The sequence below is a fragment of the Acipenser ruthenus genome, chromosome 31 (assembly GCF_902713425.1).
Source record: "Acipenser ruthenus chromosome 31, fAciRut3.2 maternal haplotype, whole genome shotgun sequence".
Lineage (NCBI taxonomy): Eukaryota > Metazoa > Chordata > Actinopteri > Acipenseriformes > Acipenseridae > Acipenser > Acipenser ruthenus.
In genome coordinates this window covers 15,035,551-15,048,771 of record NC_081219.1, presented here as the reverse complement: position 1 = coordinate 15,048,771, position 13,221 = coordinate 15,035,551, and the positions used below count along the sequence as shown (strand labels likewise).

The 13,221-nt window shown below is 46.6% G+C and overlaps 1 protein-coding gene across 4 annotated transcripts in view; it reads right to left on the bottom strand.

The window, feature by feature from the left end:
• Positions 1-13,221, bottom strand: part of LOC117396870 (syntaxin-binding protein 1) — a 25,623-nt gene extending 12,402 nt beyond the window's left edge. For 3 of the 4 annotated variants that reach the window (XR_009309612.1, XR_009309613.1, XM_059005711.1), the window contains exons 1-11: positions 13,058-13,219; positions 5,059-5,108; positions 4,624-4,705; positions 4,378-4,454; positions 3,045-3,123; positions 2,498-2,601; positions 1,475-1,623; positions 1,097-1,181; positions 850-980; positions 495-602; positions 117-180 (exon numbers count right to left, since the gene is read on the bottom strand). Coding sequence is in view for 2 of the 4 variants with exons in the window: in XM_059005711.1 (XP_058861694.1) it covers positions 117-180; positions 495-602; positions 850-980; positions 1,097-1,181; positions 1,475-1,623; positions 2,498-2,601; positions 3,045-3,123; positions 4,378-4,454; positions 4,624-4,705; positions 5,059-5,108; positions 13,058-13,094 (966 nt within the window). In the remaining 2 variants the exon portion in view is untranslated. Of the gene's footprint in view, positions 1-116; positions 181-494; positions 603-849; positions 981-1,096; positions 1,182-1,474; positions 1,624-2,497; positions 2,602-3,044; positions 3,124-4,377; positions 4,455-4,623; positions 4,706-5,058; positions 5,109-13,057 lie in introns of all 4 variants that reach the window. The other variant, XM_059005710.1, reaches the window with a different exon arrangement.

Sequence of the window (13,221 nt, the reverse complement as noted above, 5' to 3'; positions counted from 1 at the left end):
TCATTTAATCCCTCTGTTGGGCGCATCAAGTGGACTAGATCAGGCACGCTGCAACTGAACCCAGCGGTTTACACAGATGGCAACATTTACTATATAACCATAAAGTAACTCTCTACCTTTTCGCCAGCAGTGTTCATCCTCTTACTGGCTGAGAAATCTTTCAGCGAGCGGGTCACTTCCCTGAGAGAAAAACAGAATTAAGAACCGTCTCGCTTTCTAACAACAAAAAGCCCCCCCTGAAGCAGGCAGTGCTCACAGGGACATCTCAGGAGTGTGTGTGTGTGTGTGTGTGTTTCTGCAGGCGTTTAGTACCTGGTAGCAAATGCCTGTGCAGACAACAGTGTCTGTGGGTGTCTGTGATAATGCGTCTGGTCAGTCCTTGCATGGATGCTGCACGCTCACTGGAATCACAGCAATGTGTCAGCCTGGCTGTGCGTGTGCTTGTGTAGTTCTGACCCCCCCACCTCCTCCGTGGTGTCGGCTCTGGTACTCACTGGGAGACCTCAGCAATGTGTTTGTGTCGTAGTGTCATCCACAGGTCATCGTCCTCGTCCAGCAGGACCTCCTTCTCCCGCGAGTCCCCCATGCCGCTCGTCTCGTACCTGGAAGGGAGGGAGGGAGGGGGGTTCAGGGTGGTACCCGGTACAGAGGATCATCCTCGCATGGTGATAGATAAGGGGTCACGTTTGAGATAGCCACACCAAGTGAAGCAATCTCACAAACACAGCAATTTTTTCCAGTTCCTTAATAAAACCACATTTAAATCCACATTTACTCCCAGAATTCTGTAACCCGGCTGCACCCAAGGCTATTCTGTCACCCTGCACCCCGCGGCAGGGGTCTCCTTACTTGTAGACGTCGTTCTCGATGGGCAGTAGGTCGTAACTCATGGCCTGGAAGGTGAGCTCGTGCAGCACCGGGGAGGCCGGGTCGAAGGCTCGGTCCAGGATCACGAGCTGGGAGCGAGCCTTGTCTGGACCCTGAACAACGAGAGACACAAACCGCCTTCAGGTTCCGCTCGCACGTTTCCCTTGTTAAAGCCTCTCTTCAGAGCTGTCGGCGATGCACGAGGCAGCAAGGGAATGCACTCACTCACCTCCCCCATGGTTGGGTCGTCAGCCTTGTACGCATCCAGCTTATCCTGGACCAGCTGAGCCAGGGTGGCATTGTCTTTGTAATCCCTGTGGACAGACAGACGCACAGAGCCGCATATTAATCCAGGATCTCTGAGCACTCAACACCACCACAGGGCTCCCTGCGATAAACTTGAAACGCCTGTCTCTTGCAGTATTCTTTATTCATTATAATGCATTATAAATACTGCAGTTTTGCTCTTGAAGTGTGGTATAAACATGTACGTTCGGGCCATGCATTACACAGTACTTCAAGTGTCATTTTGGTTCTAGAAATACATTTTAACATAGCAGTGCATTATTAATCTGTTAGGGAGGGCGGGTGTCTGTGGCTGCCTCACCCCCGGTACCGCACGGCCGGGTACTCCTTCAGTGTGGCGCAGAGGGTGGCGATCTGCTCAGCGAGTCGCTCCATCAACGGGTTCCTCAGCTGGGTCTTGTGGGGGCTGTAGAAGTCCTGGAACGCGTCCGGGTTGTCCAGAGAGTACACCTGCAGAGACACACACGCACACGCACACACACACACACAGACACGCAGGCTTCAAAATCAAACTCCGGCATTGCAATCATTCAGTAAGAAAGCTGTCTGTCTTTTAATATGCGTTGTGATTTCTCAAGGAGCTCTGAATGATTTCTGAATGATACTCACTGATTATATTTCTCAATACCCCCCCGCCCCCCATCCCCGCAGGCTGCTTGTCTGGATCTCCTGTTGTTTTTTCTCTCGGATGGAATGCAATCAGGACAGCCAACATAATCCTCTTTCACGGACTTAACCCCTCGGCTGCCAGAGACAACAGTACAGTCCAGTGTGAAGGCAGCGAGGACTGGACTCCACAGCAGCTCTGTCCCCTCTGAGGAGAGCAGCACAAACAAACTCCTTTCCCTGGCTTTGAGTCAGGCTGCATGTTAAAATCAATGCAAGAAGAGGCCGTCTTGTGGCTAATTCTGGCATCAGTGTTTTTAACAGTTTTAACACAGAACGTATTCCTGCAGAAGACTATGTCATTGTATCAATGAGATAGTCACCACTCGCACTCTCAACCCAGGTCCGACTGCCTTCTGCTGGACAGATGGGTCTCTGATTCCCAAACCAGCTCCTCCTCCACTCCGACTGGAGCAGATTGGAAGGCAGGTGAAGCAGAAGCGGAAGACCCTGGGTGTTAATTTCAGAAGAAGCAGTCCGTGCCGGAGCTGAAGGGACTCCTCACTAACTACAGCCCTGCCAGAACCTTAGTGACTCAGTGTCCTGCAAGGCTCTAGCCACAGCACTCAGTGCTTCTTGTAACCTAAGCATTTCGTGTGGCGTAGTTCAAACTCTCCTACAGAAAAGCAACGGAATGGACGAGACACCCAGGACCCACCTGTGACTCGTACGGAAGGAAGGCTATATTGATCTCAGTGAGGGTCTTGATGGTCTTGGAAGCGCGAGACTTCACCAGCTCGTTGAACAGGGGGTCCGGGCAGGCTGGAGGGGGAGGAAGCACAAGAGTTTCCTGCATTTCACTGAGCTGCTGCTGTAAACAATGCACACCCGCCTGTGAAAGACACTGTGGCACTACTAGTATACTACAGTACTGCCATCACATCACACTATCTGTACTGTGCCATTTATAGGATTTTTTTTCCATGTGGGCAATTTGCTAGCTTATGAAGACCCGCTACACTGCCATATGAAACTGTTAGAACAAACTGTAATCACTTTCACCAGTAATGTTTCATAATGCTGATGCCTCTGTCCTTTAGCTTTGAGAAGCGGGTGTAACTGAGTGCAGTGCCCCTCCCATCCTCCGGAGAGCAGCAGACAGCAGTTAGCAATCAGAACACAGCCCTTCACGATCTGCTTCCAGCATTGTCTGAGTGCTTGCTCTTTAATAGCTCGTTATAGAACCTGCGTCCCTTGATACTCACAGTCAGTGAAGAACACGTGGGCCCCTTTGTACTTCGTAGAGGGCGGGTCCTTGAAGTCTGCAATCAGCATGTGTACAGACTGCAGGGAGGGAGAGAGACAGAGAGGGAGAGAGACAGAGAGCAGTGTGAGTAGAGCGCAGCCCTCTCGCAGCAGCAAAGGCGCTGATCAGATGATTCTGTGCAGCTTACAGGATTGGGAAGATGTCCTGGCACACCTCCTATAGTCCAGGTTTTTGTTTCAGCCGACATTCGTAGATGATTGATGTCTGTCATTTCTTAAGGGAATCCCAGAGACTCATACAGCAACAACATGGCCTCTGGCCCTGATGCCTGTGCTGCGCTTGACTGCAGCGCACTTTTTAAAACCAGCATATGGACTGTACATGGGGAGTGGAGTCCAATTCTCATTGAGAAATCCAGTCACCCAGTCACTGCCATTTTAGCTCCATTCTCTCCACAGGTTATTACACAATGCTGACTCTACTGTGGAGCCGGAATGGAGTCGGTTTCACAATAGGGCTGTAGACTAAAAATACATAAACAGCTGCCAACTGCAAACATGTACTGTATACTACAGCACGTAACATAAGGGAGGCACCAAAGAGATTGCGGGAAACTGAGGCCGTACTCTACATATCAAGGGGTTTACAGCCCTGATATGTATTCAGTCCCCAGGATGCTTGGCTGTCCAAAAGTCTCCTAATCCATGCTTATCGGACGATCACTGCAGCTTAGGGGGCAGCTCCCAATGCAGTAGCCTGTAGTCTACCAGGCGCAGGGATGAAGCTGTCCAAGGGTTTACAGCAGATCCACTGAGCTGCCATAGCACCGTCTATCCTAACAGTTTGTTCCAGGAGTCCCTACTGTGTTTATTCCTTAGGGAGTGTGGGCGATACTAAATATTTTAAAATCCCCCCTCAGACTGGAACAAAATACCTCTACAGCTCAGATCCACGGCATCACTTTATCATTTTGAGAGATTGACACTTGATTGTTTGAACCAGCCTTGCGATACAGTAAATACCTGGACTGTGAAATCGTGCGCTTGCCTTATGCTTGGATGCAACGAGGCATTTGCAGCTCATAAAGAAAGCAGTAGGGTCTGTACGGAGGACTGATCCTGGGGTCCGGGAGGGCAGTGCTTCAACGTGCTCTTGTTGATGTGTGCATGGCGTGGGGGGAGAGGTGGAGGGAGCGGATCTGCAGTTTTCATGCTTCATAAAGACTAATCAATAAGGAACAGCTTGCACTGACTAGCTGCACAACTGCAGGGGGAGGGTGGTGGGGGGTTGAATAATTGATGTCCTGAGGTTGCTGAGTGCGCTGAAGCTACCTTTTCAGAGGGGGTGATGAGATACACGGCTTCCAGACTCGGCAGCGGCTCCCTTCGTTTATTGATGTCTTCGACGACTGAGCAGGGAAGACAGACACCAGTATTATTATTTTACACAACTTCTTTATCTGTCTTATTGTCATTCAGCACAACAGGGTGCTCCATCAATCAGGCATCTGTAGATCTATCTATCTATCTATATATATATAGATGGAATGGTTTTGCTCTGTCATGACATGTACTCACTGGTTATCCCTTCTGTCATGATGTCCGTCATCTTGCAGCAGGACGACAGCATCCTCATACTGAGCTGGTCCACCACCAGAACCTGCCAACAGAACCATGTCAAAAAGAGAAACATTCCCACAGAGACACACGGGCAGCGGACCTGCTGCATTAGAATACCCTCTTGAAACCCCAGGGGTCTATGCCATGCATTCTGTATGGGAACCAGGTAACGCTAGCATGCATCAGGGATTAGCCCTGAGCTGGAACCAGTTTTATTATCATGGTGCACCCATACCACCCACTTAAGAAAGTCAAGGCGACAAACATTTCAGCCCGCGCACAGATTTGAAGGCGGTTGTCCGCCTGGCGCAGTTTCACCCCAGTTGTAAGTTTGCATCTCAGTGAAGTTGAGAGGGACACAAAGGCAGGTCAGCGGAAGGACCTCCTCCTCACCTTCCATTCTCCCTTCTTCTTGACCTTCTTGATGACATCGTTCATGATCTCTGAAAAAGAAAACGAGCCGCGTAAGGACCGGGCAGGGCACCTGGTTTCAGGGACTCGGGTTCAACACCCCGGCTCTGTTCTAATGGTCTAATGTAACAGTCAAGCAGTGACTCATTCCAGACTCTAGCTTGTGAACTTTTTAATTTTATTAATCCAAAGTCATCAATCAGCTCACCTCGGTACGATTCAAAAGAGCAACGCGCTTCTGAACAATTCCAGGGATTTCTAAAAGACCTTCCAGCTCCCCATAGACAGAGAAATACTGCCTCACGTTCCCATAGGCACTGCACCAAACACTTCACATCGCACTGCTCTGATAAGAAAGCAGGGGGTCTATTTTTGGTTTGTTAAACTGCATGCACACTTCTGTTTTCTGGTGCACCGTATTTGTTTCAGCCAGTTCCAGTTTTTTGTAGAACTTGCTGTATTTCCGTGGCGGGTCAGTCAGTTCCACTACAAGGTTATATTAAGGACTCTCTGAACACCGGGCAGTGTGGAAACACTGACACCTCATTGGTGTGCAGACTAGGGACAAGCAGCAAACCAGTGCAATTGAAGATGTGACTTCACTGCACTGTGACTGCAGGTAAAAAAACAATTGAAATTGAACTGAACACACAAAACCTTACACCTAAAGTGACTCTGCTTTCCTCCGGGCAGACTGCATTTTAACGTTCACTTCAAGGTTGTGTCCGTCCGTCTGTCTGCCCGTCACCGGCTCTGCCAGTCTGTCTGCAGGGTTATCAATCACTGCCAAGCGAGCCACGGCACAAATGAAACAGAAAATGCAAAAGGGATTACGTCTATTTTTACAAAGCATCTTCCGATTGGTCAGCGCCGGAGCAATTTGGTTCTAATCCCAACAAATCCTCTTACGGGCTCATCTGGGAGATTTGTGCGTCCCACACAGGAAGGGATGGTATTGACACGTCACCGCGCTCTGTTATTTCAATTGGGACGAAAGAAAACGAAACCCCTCCATAGCAGCGTGAGTGCCTTCAGCAGGCCAGGGTTCCACTGTTTTAAGATATGCACTGCTTTCATGCACACATAGAGGTAAAGCATGTGTGATGCAGAGCGGATATATATATGTTATATATATTTGTACCTGCAAGTCTGAATCGCAGCTGTAAAACATCATTCTAACCGTGATTCCTGTACGGTGAAGTTAAAATACCATCTTCACAAAGAATACTGCAGCTGTTGTTTATCCTCTGGGTCTGGTCTGAATAGCAAGCAGATTGCCTACAGAAAGGCCTGCTTTAAATGACAATGAGAACAATGCTACAGCTGCAACATTGTCTGTAGAGTCTATGGCACCACTGTGTTACAGTGTAGGGTTTTTAATTTGGGTATTATTTCATTCAGTCTGCAAAGTGAATGAGATCCCGATGAGCCCTGGAACCTGCCCTCCCATCTCTCTGTTTCTGGGATTTCAGCTCCTCTTCTCTGGGTGTAAGCATCCCCTAACGAGAGCGAGCTCCAGGGGCGTGTTTACTGACAAGACGCAGATAGACATCCGTTTGATTAAGGATTCATTTGTCACAGCATTCAGTGACTCTCGCTCTGAAATCTGCAGCCCTGGCAACCCTGACTGGGCCTTTTACAAATGCTAGCTTTTTATCTTGCCTAAGAGAAAGGGCGCTCCCTCTGTGAATAAATAGAGAACACCATTTCCTTGTCACCAGCGTAGCCAAACCAATTTTACTCCAATGATTTTTTTTTTTTTTTAAATGGAAGTATAAAGTTGTGTTCTATTACTCAAACGAAAGTTGTGAAGGTGGGTAAGGCTGTACAGAATGTCCTGGCAGTGCTGAGGCTGCGTTTGTCTGCCCCTGTCCTCTCCGCGTAGGCTGGCTCTGCAGCGGCTCTCCGATTTCGAGATGCGTCACTTTCAGCCGCTGCGCCAAGGTTACTGTGAATCCAGGTTTCACATCCCCTTTGATTGCAGAGCCAGCGACAAACAGAGAGCCGGCCCAGAATCAAGCGATAACTAAAAACGGGGATTCAACAGCCAAGCTGCCAAAGGGACTCTCCGTGTCTGGTAATGTGGCAAGATCTATCTCCAGAGATTGCAGTGTGAAACAAATGCACATGCTAAAGGAATATAACCCAGCCCACTCTATATAGCATGCATCTCTCAAAATGCAGATGAATTTCACAACAGCACGAACTGTACTGATAGCTCTTCTGTTCTGATTCAGTCTATTATCTAGAAACGATTAGTGCATTGGCAGCCACATCTCACAAAAATAACAACAGCTGAATACAATATTGCACAATGCACTGCTGGCAAGAGCAAATTCTCAATGAAAGCCAAATGATGGTACTGAAGCCCCACTGAAATGAAGTGCTCTCCTTGTAATTCAATCCAACAAATCAAACACGGAGTAAAAGCTATCGCACAGGTGTTCTGTAAAAAGATATGTGTTCACCTCGGTCTGGTATTTGGCAATTTTAGATTAGAATGACGCCCTACCGCACACAGTGGGTAAAGAGTTAATTTAGTCCCATTCAAGCACTACTCAAAAAACATATCCAGTTACTCAACAGGATCATTACCATCGTTTACACACACTGTCAGTCAACACAGAACAGCAGTCTTTATAAAACACACACAGATGAGCACACACACACGCACACACACACACAGACGAGCACACACACACGCACGCACACACACGCACACACACACACATGTTTGTTTATAGTGTTTATGAGGACTTCTCATTGACTCTCACTATAATTTTATTTACTATTTCTAACTCCAGTCAAACAAAACTCCACACAGGGTGAAAGTCGACAACAAACAAAATATTTGGGCACTTTTGGTTTGTTTGAAAAAACAATAATGACTAGTTGTGTGTTGTTTGTAATCATTATGAGTGGTTCTAGTTGTGTGTTGTTTGTAATCATTATGAGTGGTTCTAGTTGTGTGTTGTTTGTAATCATTATGAGTGGTTCTAGTTGTGTGTTGTTTGTAATCATTATGAGTGGTTCTAGTTGTGTGTTGTTTGTAATCATTATGAGTGGTTCTAGTTGTGTGTTGTTTGTAATCATTATGAGTGGTTCTAGTTGTGTGTTGTTTGTAATCATTATGAGTGGTTCTAGTTGTGTGTTGTTTGTAATCATTATGAGTGGTTCTAGTTGTGTGTTGTTTGTAATCATTATGAGTGGTTCTAGTTGTGTGTTGTTTGTAATCATTATGAGTGGTTCTAGTTGTGTGTTGTTTGTAATCATTATGAGTGGTTCTAGTTGTGTGCTGTTTGTAATCATTATGAGTGGTTCTAGTTGTGTGTTGTTTGTAATCATTATGAGTGGTTCTAGTTGTGTGTTGTTTGTAATCATTATGAGTGGTTCTAGTTGTGTGTTGTTTGTAATCATTATGAGTGGTTCTAGTTGTGTGTTGTTTGTAATCATTATGAGTGGTTCTAGAGCGGCGTCTGGACTCATAGTTGAAACATGTCAATACAGACAACATTCAAAATGCAACATCTTGAGTCATTTCAGTAAGGATTATTAAGAACGACGAGGATAAGGAGCCAGTAAGAAAATGTAATTAAAGCCTACATACTCTCGAAAATGCCAGTGAATGTGTATATTTGAGTAAGGAATAGTTTGCAGGGTATAGTTAAGGCTGTCTCTTACAGCACTGTACACACTGAACAGACAGCCTGCTTGCTTTTCATTCTGATCAGTTTCCAAGTACCGATGTTTCTTGAGGAACAGATACTCCTCTAACGCAGGGAAAGTGAAAGCCAAACTTTTTTTCCCAGCAACTTTTTATCTTAAGCAGCTCCGACAGCTACTCGACCCTCAGGTCTGAGCCAACAAAGTTTGTGAAGACATGAAGGCTTGATGATGGGTGAACAGGAAGAAATAAAGAAGGTGCTGTGTGCCTCGGGGGATCAATCTGACAGCAGAGCTGCAAACGGAGAGGGGGAGACTTCACCTCTTACAGAGCAACAGCCATCCCAGAAAAAAAGAACAATGGATTGCCAATAGAATTCTATATCTCTGCCATGATTCACTTTCTTTAGGATTCCACATCCTTAAATCATGTTTCTTACTGCTTACAGGGACGTCACAGAGGGTCCCATTGACAGCACGGCAGCCTGGCGATTTGAAGTCAAGACTCTTGAGTGGAAGCAGAACAAACCTACAGGTTTGTATTGAAATCCAGGACCTCTGAAATGGAGAGATCGTAGCACTTGGCGTACGGCTAGAACTAGGCTCCAGGACACAACACTCTGTTTCGTGCATGCAGTGCACCCTGTAGTGAAGTATCTTGTGATAGTGTTCATTACAGTTACAGTCACTTCTGTGCAGTTAACCCCTGAATATCTGGAAAGCCCCAGGCTGCCACTGATATGTACTGACCTAGTTTTCCTCGCCTTGCACAGCAATCCACTAGGATTCGGCTCATTTGATCTTACAGGTGCAGCGCACCCCTTCTCGTGAATGGTGAGGCACTGCTGGCATTGGCTACACTGAGTGGATGCAATGCCATCCTGTCCCACAAAGATCTGCAATGATCCTGACCTGAAAGGAACTTGGGAGTTTATTAGCTTCAGCGATAGCAGTGTTAAACATTTATGATGCTGTTTCTAGTGTTGTAAACACATGCTGTGCACAGATGACGTTGTCGTGATACATAAGAAACGCTGGAGAGCTTCAGTATTGACAGTGGTTGATCCTACAGTTTAAACATCGCATGATGTACCTCTGACAAGCCTGCTGTCAATCGCTGACCCAGGGAGCACATCAGGGCTGGGGGTCAGGATGACTGGAGCAGAGCAGAGCTCAGTGGAGACTGTGACAGAGCAGAGCAGAGCTCAGTGGAGACTGTGACAGAGCAGAGCAGCGCTCAGTGGATACTGTGACAGAGCATAGTCCCCTGGCTGGATAGAAGCTCCGTCAACAGGAAGACTGCGTCCCACACCACATCCTTCCTCCGGCACTGGCACAAAGAGCAGGGGCGAAGGTCGCAGAGGAATCAGCGGCTGCAGGTCCAGTCTGCCAGCACAGCGACAGCAGCCACTTTAACTGGCCTCCAGATCTCAATTCATGTAAAACGGTCCGTCTCCCTGTGTGTACATTATGATGCATGCCTGGCCCATTTGCTGTTACAGAGCACAATTCCAAGAAGTGTCCCATCGAGAAAGCTAAACACCGCAGATTCATATGCACGGCAAAGGATTTTAATGTCATCTGAATTAGAGCTTAATTTCCCACGGTTTTGTGGAGGTACAATATTTTAATCAAGGGCCAGCTAAAAAGGACTGATGTCCACAGCCATGCACAGCTCTCAGGAGTGTAAGCAAGGAACACAACTGACAGCATGTGCCTGCGCCCAGACAGGGGAGGACAGTCAGGTGCTTTTCAGCCCTAACTTGGCCAGTACAGTATGTTCTATTTGTTTTCATTAAAGGGACTCAATTGTTAAGCCCCACTCTGCAGTCTCTCCAATCTAATTTCACTCAGTCCCTGTTTTAAGGTCTTAGGTTTCCGGTCGACGGTAGACAAATCCCAGATCTAGATGAGAAGGCAGGTAGGCAGAGAGGCTGGGACTCACTACTGCACCCCGCTACATATACATGAACTTGAATAGAAAGGCACGTGCTGCAGAGAGGATGACAGCGCGGAGCACCTCACCATGCCCACACGCTAACACAGCAAACACAGCACTGAACAAACACACGATATTAACCCCATCGTGACGTGCAGAACACACCCCGCGGTCGCTACCTTCTGCTGTTTATTTAGAAACCAATAGGATGCAGTGTCTCGATTAGAATGGCAGTATTGTACACACATATGTATTGTACAGAACTGTACTGGGTACTCAGCTCCGCACGCTGTTGGATTAGCGCAATGCCATCGCTGGTGTTGCTGATTCCCGGTGGGTGTGTGTGGGGAGTACAGTTTGAAGTACTGTGGGCTCAATCTGCTCAACATTACCAGTCAGGGGGTTCTGATACTGTGTCCAGAGCGAAGTGCAAAGGGTTTGAATAACAGAATTGCTATTTATCAATCAAAACAACACATGCGATAATAATAATAATAATAATAATAATAATAATAATAATAATAATAATAATAATAATAATAATGTGCATCTGTCTTGTCTGATTATCAGATAGACACATTTGTGTTTTGTTAGTATAGTGCAATACAACTGGAAAATACTACAGATTCAAATGTAGGAAAAACAGTTGATAGATAAATAGATAGATAGATAGATAGATAGATAGATAGATAGATAGATAGATAGATAGATAGATAGATAGATAGATAGATAGATAGATATAATGCAATGAGCGAAAGCGACGCTTGAAACGACAGCACAAGACACAGCACGCGTGCGTTATACAATAGGATTGAGCCATCGCAGCGCTGGGTAAAGTGGTTCAACCCGAGGAGCTGTCAGCGAGGGGGAGGGGGTTCGGTCAGTGATTTAGGACTGGAGCAAGGCTGTGAATTACCGGAGCTCAACCCACAGGAGCAGTCACACCACCCGCGACCGACCGATCAGCTGCTCCATAGCAATGGCAAAATACACATCACCCCCCTCCTCCTGCAAGCCTGTAGCGCAAAGAGCGGGTTGAGAATAACGTGCATTATACACGGCCTGTGCTGTAATAAAACCCCATCGTATTGCTTTATTAGCAGGTCGCTTCAGTGCGGCAGTCTATTTGCACCCCCCCCCCCCCCCCCCCCCTCTATAGTGTGTGCATCTCTCCAGACAGGTCTCGTTTTCTCGTTTTTGTAAATCTATATTAAATTGAGAACATTAAAACGCGCCGTTTCCGTCACGATCGGTGCGGTTTTTTAAATGAAAAATATCCACATTTGATTCATACAATTTTTTTTTAAAACACGTTCTTTAACATCGAAAATATATAAATATATTAGTCATGCCAAATAAATGAATAAACAGCTTCACGCCTACAGCCCCAGTATGTGTAATAAAACGGCTTAAGAAATAGTCGCGTCTATGGGGACATCTGATCATGCCCGTTTGTACCCCGTACAGAAATGCACTGAATCTGCTAAACTGTGCCTCATATACAATAGTATATTAAAGAACAGTAAATATAGGGCATTGCTGACCCCCTACCCCTCTCACAAATGAATACCACCAATGTGATTGCAAAACACGCGCACCTACATCACCTTATTCGCATATGAAAGCGAAGAGGAAAAAACAGAGACAGAACACGCCCCATTTTCTGTTCCCTCTGCATTCGGGTATTTGCGCACAGCTGGCGTGAACGGGCATCGCCTTGAAACTCATTTTATTTCGCCGCTTCATAATTTCAAATACACGCATTTATCCGCCTTAACCTCATCAACAAAAACAGACCCCCCTCTGCCTTTAAACCTGTGAGATTATCGGTGACGTCTGGCCTTTTTCACAAACTGAACCCAGCGGGGGAGGTAGCCTGCTGTCGTGTTCTTCATAACGCGTTTTAAAATCTCTGGGGGATAAAGGGCAGGCAGACAGCCGACGCGGTGGCACTAAAGCAGACAAACACCATTTATACATGGATTAAAAAATATCTTTTTTTTGTACATTTTCCAGATTATTCTATTTCCAAAAAAAAAAAAAAAAAATGGGCGTTTTTCTTCTTCTTCATCGCTCCGTTATATATCTCCATCATAACCCTCTGATTCCTGTGACATGATGTTTGATGCGCATCCGCACTGGACGATCCCAAGCGAGAGATGCAGTATTCTACACCCCCATCTTACTGTCTTTACTGGATTTATGACACCCTGCTACAGCCAGCACACGACAGACGCACCATCGAGCACTGCACAAAACCCACAGCATGCGTGCAGCCAACGCAGCACTGATAATAACCGCAACCGCTGCTATTGCAAAACGACAATCCCGAGGATAACACTAAGAGCAGCAGAAATAACACTAATATGATATGCTTACTCTCGCCGACCACAGCCTTCAGTCCGATGGGTGCCATGATGCCTCTCGATTATTCGCCTATAGGTTTTCTTCTCTCTCTCTCTCTCTCTCTTTCTGTCTCAAATGCTGTTTCCAAAGGATGTGCGCTCCGAGTCTCTCTCAGCTGACTGCGGGAATCGGACTGG